Genomic DNA, 12163 nt, shown 5'->3' on the forward strand with positions numbered 1-12163 from the left:
TAAAATAATATAATATTCTTATAAAATATTCTATGGTTATTTTACAAGAATAATTAGATAACATTAACACAATATATATTCAATACAAGGAGAAGATGATACAGAGAATACAAACAAACTTCATTTTTGCCAATGTTTCAACCTAAATTGTAGGCCTTCATCAGGGCTAGGTAAAAAAAAAAAAAAAAATACAAAAAAACAACATAACAACCATTATGAATGACAACAAAATCCAAAAAAAAGAATTTATTTATATTTTATCCTGTTTATTAATACATGACAGGCAACTTTCTTGGAGTTTGGAAATAGGTAAAAGTGAAAACTTCTGAACTTCAGAATTTACATGGCTTTATTAATATTTCTATCATCTATATTTTAAAACAAAGGTTCCTAAACCTTTTTCATCACGACACCATTGTTGAGCAAAAACAAAAAATGTCAGCACAATGATTCTTAAGAAGTTGAATATGAAGGAAAAGAAAAAACAGAGAAAAGTTAAAGCTGGAATACACTGTATATTTGATATTATAATTATGTTTTGTTTTTTTTGTGATGAAAGTGGCATACCTGGTATGTGCTTGGGGTACCCAGTTTGGGAACCATTGTTTTAGAAATCCTTCCTGCTTGGTTATAAATCGTAATAGTTGCTATTTTTTTTTTTTTAACATAGCCCAGATGACGACCAACAATTTAGGCCGAAACATTGATATGAATGGAATATGAGTGGTTCTTATAATCTGTGTTCTCTTCACTAATCATGCACCCGACCAACTTCTCTGTATAAGCATTAGTTTTATCAATATTACAATTTAATCCTCTCTGTGTTTATAAAATCATGTTTCCTTGGTAAATAATGTTTACATATTCTAAAAAAAGATTAGTTAAGGTGCTTTTATGTATCAGTTTCAACCGAGATTCCTTATCTTTAAGATTTTGTTTGCTCAAAATGGAAGAGAAAAAAAATCATTTTTGTCATTTAATGATTTTTTTTATTTCCGAAAAAGAAAATCTGCTGCACAGGTTAACAAAATTTGCAGTGTGTATGGTGATGATGCATTAAGAGAAAGCACCATCCATAAGTGGTTTGCTCGGTTCAGAACCGGAAATTTTGACTTGGAAGACGCAAAGCACTTGGGTCGTCCTTCAACTGTTGATGATGACCAAATTCAAGCATTAGTCACAGACAACCCTCTCTCTATGACATGGAATATCGAAGAAATGCTTAACATATCTCGTGCAAGTGTCTCAAATCATTTGGGGGCTGTGGGATATGTTTCTTAAAGTGATATATGGGTTCCTCACAATTTGACAGAAAAGAATTTATTGGACCGTATCCATTAGCGATTCCCTACTGAAAAACAATGTTAATGATCCATTTTAAAGAGGTTACTAACTGGGGATGAAAAGTGGGTCCAGTACAATAATATTGTGAGGAAAAAGTCCTGGGGAAAACGAAGTGACCCACCGTTAATGACTCCAAAAGCAAGATTACGTCCAAAAAAGGTTATGCTCTGCATTTGGTGGGATTGAAAAGGTGTCCTTTATTTTGAGCTCCTTTTGCCCAACCAGACCATTAATTCTGCAGTATAATGTGCCCAGTTAGAACAATTAAAGGCAGTGGTTGAGCAAAAGCATCCAGCATTGGCTAATCGCAAAGGCATAGTTCTCCAACACGATAACGCCATCATGTGTCTTTGCAGACCCGGGGGAAATTATTGGAGTTTGGCTGGGATGTGATACCCCTCCCACCCTATTCACCAGACCTTGCCCCAACAGATTTTCACTTATATGGGCCCTTCAAAACTCTCTTAAAGGGAAACACTTTAATTCGCTCGAGGACTGCAAAACGCAAATAGAGGAGTTCATTACGCAGAAATTTGAGAAGTTCTGAGGGGACGGAATTAAAAAATTACTTGAAAGATGGCAACATGTAATAGATCAAAATGGGTCATATATAACTAATAAATTTTTTTACAAGAATCTGAAGTTTTTATTGAAAGCACCAGTAAAAACACTACAAACTTATTTTACAACCCAATATGTCGTGGAAAAATATTAAAAAATTAAATAAAACTAACTTGATTTTAGATTGTTAGTAGATCCATCTTTGAGCTGCTTACTTTCAGCCTGAGGAGTAATAGCAAATGCAGTAGCCAGATCCTTTCCTCCACCTTAAATTAAAAAAATATATTTATTCCTTTTGCTTTATATTTTTTTATTGTATTATTCATTGTCATGACATATTAAAAGTAAAGAATTGGAGAATAACACAAATAGTGTTCAAAATGTCAAAATCATCAGTATATAAAACAGCAATTAATTGAACAGATATTAACAAAAAAAATTATAATAAGAACCACATCCTGCCCAAGGTGACTGTGACGGTGAATCCGGAGGATCTAGACTGGGAGGTCGATAAATATCCCCGGTGGCTGGTAGCAGTGCTACCAGTACTGGCATGGAGCCAAAGACAGTAGGCATCGGCTGGGTCCTGAACAGATAATAAACTGCGAGGGAACAAACCCTAAAAATGACATAGAAGTGGGAGATGCTAGTCGAAAGACACAGACCTTGTAGATCTTTGGCCGCCTGAACCAGCCTTCTCAATGCCTGCCCATCTTGAGCTACTGCTTTACAGTTTGCTGCATGCAGCTCTTTTACATTGTTGTTGATTCTGTCTATCGATCTTATTTTTGACCTCCTATGTGGTTTTTGCCGACTATAATGCCATTCATTGTTATGTAGATACATCCTGATAGATTGCTTACCCATCTTAACCGCCTAGCTTTCATATCATGAGATATTGACTGACCAGTCTCGTTCACCATTAGTTTTCCTGCATGTGTTAAGGCTCTGATCCCAGATCACTTCTGTAATTGTTCCGTTCAAAATTCTGCTTTTTAGGGTATCTGTCCCAGCCCCCAGAGCCCAGGTTTTACTGATGTATATCAGAGCTGGCCCAATGGCATTTTACACCCTTAGTTTCAGATTTTTAGAGACTTTTTGGATTCTTGATAGACATAAGAAGGCTCTGTTTGCGCTTGTTATACGCTGGTCTATCTCAGTCCGTTGATCATTTAGTAATGTTATTGTGGAGCCGAGGTATTTGAAACTGTCAACTTTTGGAAACAATTTACCAACCACGCAGACCATGTAATTATGGTGGATTTTTTGGCTTACAATTATTTATTTTGTTTTATCTTCATTCAATTGCAAGCTGATTTCCTCGGCTTCTCTTAATAGTCTTTGTGAGTATTTCCATGTCATCTTGGCAACTTCATAAGACTGCAATATCGTCCGCGTACGCCAGGACCACATGTTTCATTCCGATGTGCACCCCACCATGTTCTTCTAATCACTTTTTCTAGAGCTAAGTTGAACAGCATTGGTGAGAATCCATCTCCTTATCTCAGACTTGTTCAAAGGCTTCAGATACTGTACTTCCAAATATCTAAACTAAAAAACTGGTAAAATAAAATACTGATTAAAAAAAAAAAGTTTAAACCTCAGGTATGGATTGAGTCAAATCTATCTGCTATTCAAGTTAGTATGTCCTTAATATTGTTTGTAATACTCATAAAATCATTCAATAACAGATAATTTACACTTATTACTATCAGCATTTTTTTGAAGATACAAAATTTTACTTTTTTACAAGATGGTCAAAATGAGTTCATGTAGTACAAAGCAATAACAAAACACTCAACTAAGGCTTTAAAATTTGTAATAACCTTTAAAAAACATTCAAAAGCTGGCAGAACAAATGTTTAATGTCGGGTTCGAAAATAACCGCACATTTTTATTTTGAAAAAGTTCTTGTTTTAACTTACACTTTTTATAGGGAATTTTTTTTTAAATAGTTTTTTTTAAACCTTAAATATTAAGTTCTTGCCAGAAACTTTATTGTGAAATATTACTTGAGAACTTTTAAATTGTAAGCTCATTCAAGAACATTATGGCAAGGACATATATATATAGAGAGGAAAACTTTATTAAAAAAAAGTTGAGCTGCCCAACTGTATTGGATTGCTAAATAAACAGCATACTAAATCTAGATATAACTTTTATAATAAAAATTATACTTAATGGATATTGTACTTGTTTGTATGTGTGCACACCTAATTAGGTTATACAAATTAATTTGTTTTGTTTTTTAACAAAACTGCATTCTTCCGAGATTTTGCCTCCAAAAATCTATCTAAAGCTCTGCCACATTAGCATTTGAAAACTTATAAGTAAGAACTTATATTTAACATGTTCTAGTAGGAACTTCTATTCAGAACTTATATAAAACAGTTAGGTGGGAACTTAAATTAACAAAACTTTAATCAAAATGTTCTTTTGATATAAGTTTTTAAGGAACGGTTTATAAAAAAGGTTCTTTTGATATAAGTTCTTGTTGATCTTCTATGTTATAACTTATTTGTAAAAGTTCTTGTTAAACAGTTAAACTGAAACTTTTTGAAAAAGTTCAATAACAAACTAAAAGCCTAGCTTAATGATATACAATTTGTACCACCATAGGGAGAGTCTGCAGATAAAACAACTATAACTAGATTATAACAGCCATTTAACAAGCGTTCATCATCAATACCTGGTACTTCAATTTTGTCTGGATCATCATCTTCATCAAAATCACTCTCAGATGACTTACTGTCTCTGTCACTGACTTCTTGCTTAGCAAATTTCATGGTTTTCATTGATGAGACATTCATTGGATTATGACAAAATGTTCAAGTATAAAAATACCTAAAACATAAAACAAAACTTATGTTAAATATAGTAACAATTGTTATGAATTAATTTTATTTTAAAAGGGTAAATACAAATAATATCTGGTTTTCATGAAGGCTTTATTTAAACTACACACAAAGAAATGACGAGATCTTAAAATAAACTTCAACCAATTAAAGCTAATTTTTCAATTTCCAAACCAATTATAAGTTCAATAATTTGTTCATCTAAACGTCCAAATTCAAAAATAATAACAGCAGTAAAACTTGAATTTACAACATCCAGAAAGAACCCATTTACTAACTTTGTTTCAGAACAGCAGCTTAAAGTACTTTTTAAAAAACCAATATGAAAATTCAAGAGAATTTAATGTATCAATAAATTAATAAACAAAAAGAGTAAAAAAACTATAGACGATTTTCCTAAAAAGTTTACAGGAATTTCCTAAATAACAGAGTAAAACTTTACTCTGGGACATCATCATTTAAGAAAGAAATGATTGTAAAGAAAAAGTTTGCACCAGGTCATCTACAAAGTACAGTAGAACCCCTGTTAAAAGTTCTTTGACAAAGATCTTTCACATAACAAGTTGGATGAGATTAAACATAACTTATGAAAAAATAGGGAAATTTTGCATTTAGAAATTCTGTACATGTTGAAAAACAAATTTAAATGACAATTTTTTTTTTAATAAACTAGTAAATAAGTAACTTTTACATATAATTATCTTTTTCTATCTTTTCAAAAGCACAATAATAAAAGCAGTACTTACAGAATTCATATATTATAAATCAGCGTTATTACACATTTCTGTTAATATTTCCCTTTTAAATTACCATTATCTCAAATTACCTGGCCAAAACTGGAACGTACCAGGGACTCAAAGTGGCCAATTAATATGGGTTTAAATCCACATCAATAATAGAAAAACATTGAGAGCTCAGAAACAACTAAGAAAATTGCAACCGTTTACATTATTTAGAAAGGTTATTAAGTAAAGCACTAGTCGGAACTAACAATCAATATAAGGCAGGTAACATAAGGGGACCTGATAGCTGAGCGGGCTGGAATGTGGGTCCCAGAGCACTTAATTCAGAAGGTGGTGGGTTCAAATCCCATCTGGGTGAATCAGAATTGACAGAATAAAACTGTTCAAATATAAAAATATATGAAAAAAACTATTCCTTGATTGTAAAACTAGAAATGCAATATAATGGTGAAATTAGTAGAAACTTCCTCTTTTAAAAGCATTATGAGTTCAGCAGATTTTTATTTGAAAACTCAAATTATAAGGCATTCACATTTTTTGAAAGAAAAAATAAATAAAAATTATCAAGGAGACTGGATTGCATTACTTTAAACAAATTAAAAAGAGATTTTCAAGGAGCTAGTAAATTCATGTGAATTATCAGGATATACAGACCGGGTGACCAAATATTAGGATTCTAGTAGTGTTTTGAGGTCTTTGAGCATTTTTTTAAAAACTTTTATAAAATATTTTAGTCAAAGAACGTTTATAAAGTAATGCCAGAGATAAGGAGAAGACTGGAGTAGGTAATGTAAAGGTGGCTATAATTAATCAAACTGAAAAGTAACTATTATAATTTAAAAAAGACAATAGCATGTAAGAAGATGATAACTAGAACTAGGAGTTCTCTGTAAATACATATTTTTAACTGAGTAAGTTATCATTGTGTACTAACTCAATTTCTATGTTTTGGCACATTTAGGATCAATCTTACAATTTACAAGATTCCCAAATTTCAAGATATTTTATTCCATATTTTTATTAATATCAGATCTTGAATAAGAATAGGTAAGAGAAAAAAAAAAGTTTCTTGAAATTATCAGATGATATTCCCCTGTACCCTGTCGGCCAAATGCAACCAGCTAGACATTTCTAAAATTCACTATAATTAGTTGTACTTTCCTTACTATTATTATTATTATTATTATTTACAAGAACCCAAATCTAACTAGATAGATACCCCCTTTAATTTTATTATAATTAAATTAAAAACACATTATTCAGTTCCAAATTTCCTCCCCTTTCAGTTTTACTCAGAGGATCACAATTTCTAATATAGTGTTAATCGGTATGTCAGAAGAAATTTAATTTAATTTACAGGGTCATAATTTAACATTTTAATTAATTCTAAATTACTTAACACAAGGTAAAACATGAGTTTCAGTAGACAAAACAGCTGAAATTGAAGTCTGATGATTGTCGATATCATAATTGTATTCACTTTTCAGATCTCCTTCAAAACCATTTCTTCTAAAGCTCCACGTGTTGGAAAAACACAATCATTCCCTAGCACAGTTTTTTTTTAAGACTATGAATCTTCTACCATCAAATGGTGTGCTCCAAGAAATTTTTTTTTTTATCAGATGGCATTCCCAACATCCTTATATGCTTCTTAACAGGAAGGTCTCTAAAATTATTTCATCCTAGAATTCTTCATTTTGAATGGTTTGTCAATATGTTCCTTATGTTTCTGAAGCTATTCAGTGTGAATTCCTGGAGATAGATTTGTTAATTTCATCTGTTAAAAAGAACCTCTTTAGAAGTTCCAAAAGGAGTGAAAATTTTCAAGGAAAAATACAATGAATTGACCCTAAATCGGATGGAGAAATGGTTGGAGGTTACTAGTTTCTATTATTGCTCCATATTTTGAAACACACGTTTTAAGGTCCCTTGAGTTCAAATAACCAAGTATCACAAAATGGAGTGAGTTCATGCAAACAACTTAGCTCAAAAATGAAAAGTCGTACAAAACTGAAATTACCCATTTAGGGCAGGTGTATGCCTGAGATGTTACAGCAACTGCTTTGTATAAATCATGCAACCAGAAATACCACTATGGAGAATCGATTTTACATTGTTTCAGGATTTTCTCAAAATCATTTTGATTAAACTCAGGAAAACAATGTAAAATTAAGTGGGCCTCAATACCACATAGGCCATATCCTCATTGAAAGCCTCACTGAACTTGAACAGAATGCAGATTTTTAAAAAAATCTTCTAATAAAGTACTATAAATTTTGATTATTTGAAATAATTAACTATCTCACAATTTTACTCAAAATGAAAAATGGACAAATATAAACTATGAAAGGATATGATAATCAATTTAAAGAGAGGAAAAATATTTTTCCAAATTGAAAACTCAATTCCAGAAATAAGTGTAATAATATGAACATATTGTATACTGTTGGGAAGCCAACAAATTTAGAAAAAATAATAATAAACACATAAATTAGTGGGAGGTAATTAAATAAAAGGTATAAAACAAATAAATAAAAGGTCAATTTTAACAAAAGTTTGTCTGTAAACTGGCAGGAGCATGTGCAGTATATTTTTCTGTTTTGCCAGTCTCGTAAATCTTTTCTTGTCAACATAATGATTATACAGTTAGTTTTTTAATTTCATTTACTCTATATATGAGCCTTTCAGTTGCTGACAGGATGACTAGCTTCATAAAATCATTCTTAGTATATTCAATATTGATTCTATCACAATTTAGCAGTGAATCAATGGTTAAGAGCACAATATAAATTATAGTAAACTATTATATTTTTACCTTACATTTGCAAAATAAAAATGTAAAAATTTTTCAAATGTAAATATTAAAAGTACTTTACTGAAAACAGGTGAAATTAAAGTTAGTCAATCTGTCAACTGAAAGGCTCATTAGGAAAATTAGTACGAGAAGGTATTACTACAGTGAATAATATAGGAATATCTGTTATGAAACGAGTAAGGATTAATTTCAACTCGAAGTAGAGGAATAAGTGCAAGTTGTGTGATTTGGACATCACAACATAATTTTTAAATTACAGTGAATATTTATATCACACTCAATTATTGGTTTTAATATTACTGTACAAGATTTTTTTGCAATATTGATTATTTGGGAATCTGAGTAGTTAGAGCAGAAGTGCAATAGCCTCTGACAAGTGATTTCTTTTTTAGTCCATCTAATTTAAAGTTATTTATTTTTAAATTCAGATAAATTATTTAAAGCTAGGCTAAAATATTTTAAAAGGGCCTCATTAGGACCATTAATATTATTAATTCTTGGTCTTATCTAGAATCAACAATCGCTATATATTGAATCCATGTAATAGATCCCTTTTCTAATTTTGAAAAGTTTTGAGTCTGGAGAGACTGATTTTGACAAATCAGGTGTCAAAAGAAAATGAATAAGTGACAAATCTCAATTCAATTTTTTTAATTTTTGCTACAACTTTAATAAAATCAATTCAAAATGAAGGTGGTTTTAAAATTGAGATGATGGAAGATTTTGATGTGGACATCAAGCTCTAAAATTTAATATTTTCGAAACAACCAACAACAAAAAGTGCTGCTCACAGTAGTTTTGGGAAACTCGCCACATGTCGTTTTGGAGTTTTTATGAATTAAACTGGAGGAGATTTCATATCCTTCCCACATTTTAACCTTAAAACACAGTTAAATATGAATACTGAACAGACAAATCCAGCTCTTTTTCACTAACCCAATAGTGCTCAACAAGTCCTTCAGAACCCCATACACAATAATCTCTATCTTAGAAACAGTATAAAGTACAAAGAATGTCCTTCAATATTTTCTAGAAACTTTTAGTAACACACTTCTTAATAACAATTTTAACCCTCGGTCAGGTGAAACTAATGTGTGAGATAAAGTACATAGATTCTTTGTGTATCCAAGGACAGGATTACCCAAAAAAGTGTAAGGGTTCTAGCAGCTTTCTTATCCACCACCCTCACTCAATGATAGGGCTAGAATTCCTCAGTGCACTATTTACATTAAACAGGGAGGTTTTAATCTACAAGATGAGTTGTGCCCGAGTTTTGTGTGATTTCCTAAATTTTTTTTTTTTTATTAACCTACAATACTAGTATACTTATGATTCTTCCTCTAATTCAATGATATTTATATTTTATATAATTTGTGAAATGAATGAAGCCCAACTGTCGCCTAAATATTATTTATAACCAAAAACACAGACATTTTTATGATAAAAGCTCAGTTCGTTGTTTCCTTTAGGTCTAAGCCAAAATTTCAATCTCTTAAATTAATTGCAACCGAACATGTTAGGATCCATAGTGCACTTCCCAATGGAGGTTTAGTGAACCATAATTTTTTTTTTCAATACAACTCACTTATTTTGTTCAAAATACTACCTATCTTCAATAAAAACATTAAAAAACAAAAGATCTCTAGAAATATCACTACTTTCAATTGATATACATACCAAAAACTAAAATGAATGATACTTGACATATTAGAACCTTTATGAGGATGCTACTAATGTAGAATTTTTATATTAATAGTATTAAGGAGGAAGTGGATAGTTCTCTAATACACTACAGGCAGTAATGCTATTAAATTAATTTTTTTTCCAGTTCAGCATGTGAGCCATCAGGAGAAACTGCATTTGCAGATGGTTGTTAGAAAAGTAACGACTCAGTTTTAATTTTCAACACCATTATTTAATAATAAAATGTTGAATTAAAAAGAAAAATTCAGAAAAATATGTTTAGTAAAATACAGATAAAATATAAGTATAACACCAAAAGAAATATAGAATGAAACAATTCATTCATACATGATAGAGAACAAAACCAATTAATGACAATTTTTGCGATTAAGTGGACAATTGAAACCTACCCTAACCTATACAGCTCATTAAAAATGTTCAGCAATAAAAATGACACAAAATAACATGACCAAGGGCAGAAAAGGTAAATTAAAGCACATTAAAGATCCTTTGACACTTTTTAAGCAATTTTAAACTACCAAAACCAAAGGTTTATCTCGGATAATAAATTTTACCAGGATGTAATTACTTGTGTGATTAATTCAATTAGTTGAATAATTAATTATTTAAGGAAGACATTCAACAGAAAAGAATATTCAAGGGACATAACATCTATTATGCAGTTAGAATAACACAATAATTTGCAATGAATTCGGTTTTAAGCATATATATTATTGAGCATGTGAAAACTAGTTGTAGGATTTGATCAAAGAAATGATGATCGGTAAGTAGTCAATTCTTAATACCACAAAATTACATTCATTAGAGTAAAAACAAGTAATAATAAAAGGATATAACTTACAAGTAAACGTGTTTCCTCAGCAATACCAAAACAAAAGCAATATCTTCTTCAAATTTCTTCAAACAAAAGATAATATTTTCTTCCAATTTCGTCGAACTAGGTATTAATAAATATTTTTAATGAATTTCCCAAAACAAGAGCCAATATATTATTTATATTTCTTCAAAGAGTCAGTATAATCCTTAAAGCTCTTTAAAAAAAGCCAATACGTTCTTTAATAAAGCATTCAACATTTACTATAAATTTCTTTCAAAGTGAAGCACAATTTGTATTGGGATAAACATAAATACCTTAAAACCTATTGAGGTTCACAGCAATAAAAACCTCATTCAAATTAACCTGAAAAACAATAATTTAATAAACTACTAGTAAACAGGATATAATGAAAAAAAATAGATCATATCATAAGTAGAGAAAATAGCAATGTAAAAATAGTAATCAATTAATAGAAAATGACTTCATAAACTGAGTTATAAGTCCGCATATAAAAATAACAAAAACAAAACATAAAATTAATATTCACTGACTGATACTTAATGTTTGACACCACCCTTAGTCTAAATATAACAAAGAAAAGTGGATAATAGGACAGTTAATATGTAATTAATACCATTGGTTCTAAAAAACAAATCAAGTACATAAACACAAACCAAAGATACTAATTCCAAACTAATAAACAACAAAACAAAACACTCTGGTGTTTTTAAATGCAGTCCTTAAAGGGATGTCACCATTCATTTTAACATCAAATTGAAAATAAAAGTATATGATTCTTTTCAGATTCATAAATAAACAATGAAAAAAAAAAACAAGGACATAAGTATAGCCTTTTCCTTAGAGATTTTATATAAACTAAGATTACATAAAGTTATGATTTCAGTCACTTACACCCCTCACTATCCAAGAGAACAAAAAAATCTTTTTGATCATCGCGAAAAGTTAAATTTGGAACCTGACAATTTTTTAACCAATAGCTTGGTCTCTGCAACCTCGACTGCGGCAGCGAGGATTGAAACGAGCATGCGCTAGAATGTTTTCATCAATGTTACCAATGCAAAGTTAATGAATATTATGCACCCCGATAGAAGACAAATTAAACCTGGTTTTTCTAATTTAATCCCTATCTTGAAAAGTTAAAAAACGCTTCCTGCTAAATTCAATATGGGATAAATAAATAACTTTAAAATGTTAAAGATATGGAATCGCAAATGAGGCGCTCGGTCGTTAGACTGGTAACTGAAAAATGAAAACGTTTTCAATGCTAAAATGTTTGTTAATTTGAATGTTTTACATTTAAACT

At 30.4% G+C, this 12163-nt stretch overlaps 1 protein-coding gene across 2 annotated transcripts in view; it reads right to left on the bottom strand.

The window, feature by feature from the left end:
* The window catches only part of sno (strawberry notch), a gene marked incomplete at its 3' end in the record, with an annotated part of 54012 nt that extends 42136 nt beyond the window's left edge, over nt 1-11876 (bottom strand). Inside the window, 5 exon segments of one of the 2 annotated variants that reach the window (XM_067045515.1) lie at nt 2079-2171; nt 4595-4749; nt 10864-11053; nt 11154-11202; nt 11752-11876. In XM_067045515.1, coding sequence (XP_066901616.1) covers nt 2079-2171; nt 4595-4715 — 214 coding nt within the window. 2 annotated transcript variants of the gene reach the window in all.
* Between the last annotated feature and the right edge of the window lie 287 nt (nt 11877-12163).

Source organism: Halyomorpha halys, unplaced genomic scaffold, assembly GCF_000696795.3.
Source record: "Halyomorpha halys isolate HHAL.00 unplaced genomic scaffold, Hhal_1.1 Scaffold170.1, whole genome shotgun sequence".
NCBI classification, from domain to species: Eukaryota; Metazoa; Arthropoda; class Insecta; order Hemiptera; family Pentatomidae; genus Halyomorpha; species Halyomorpha halys.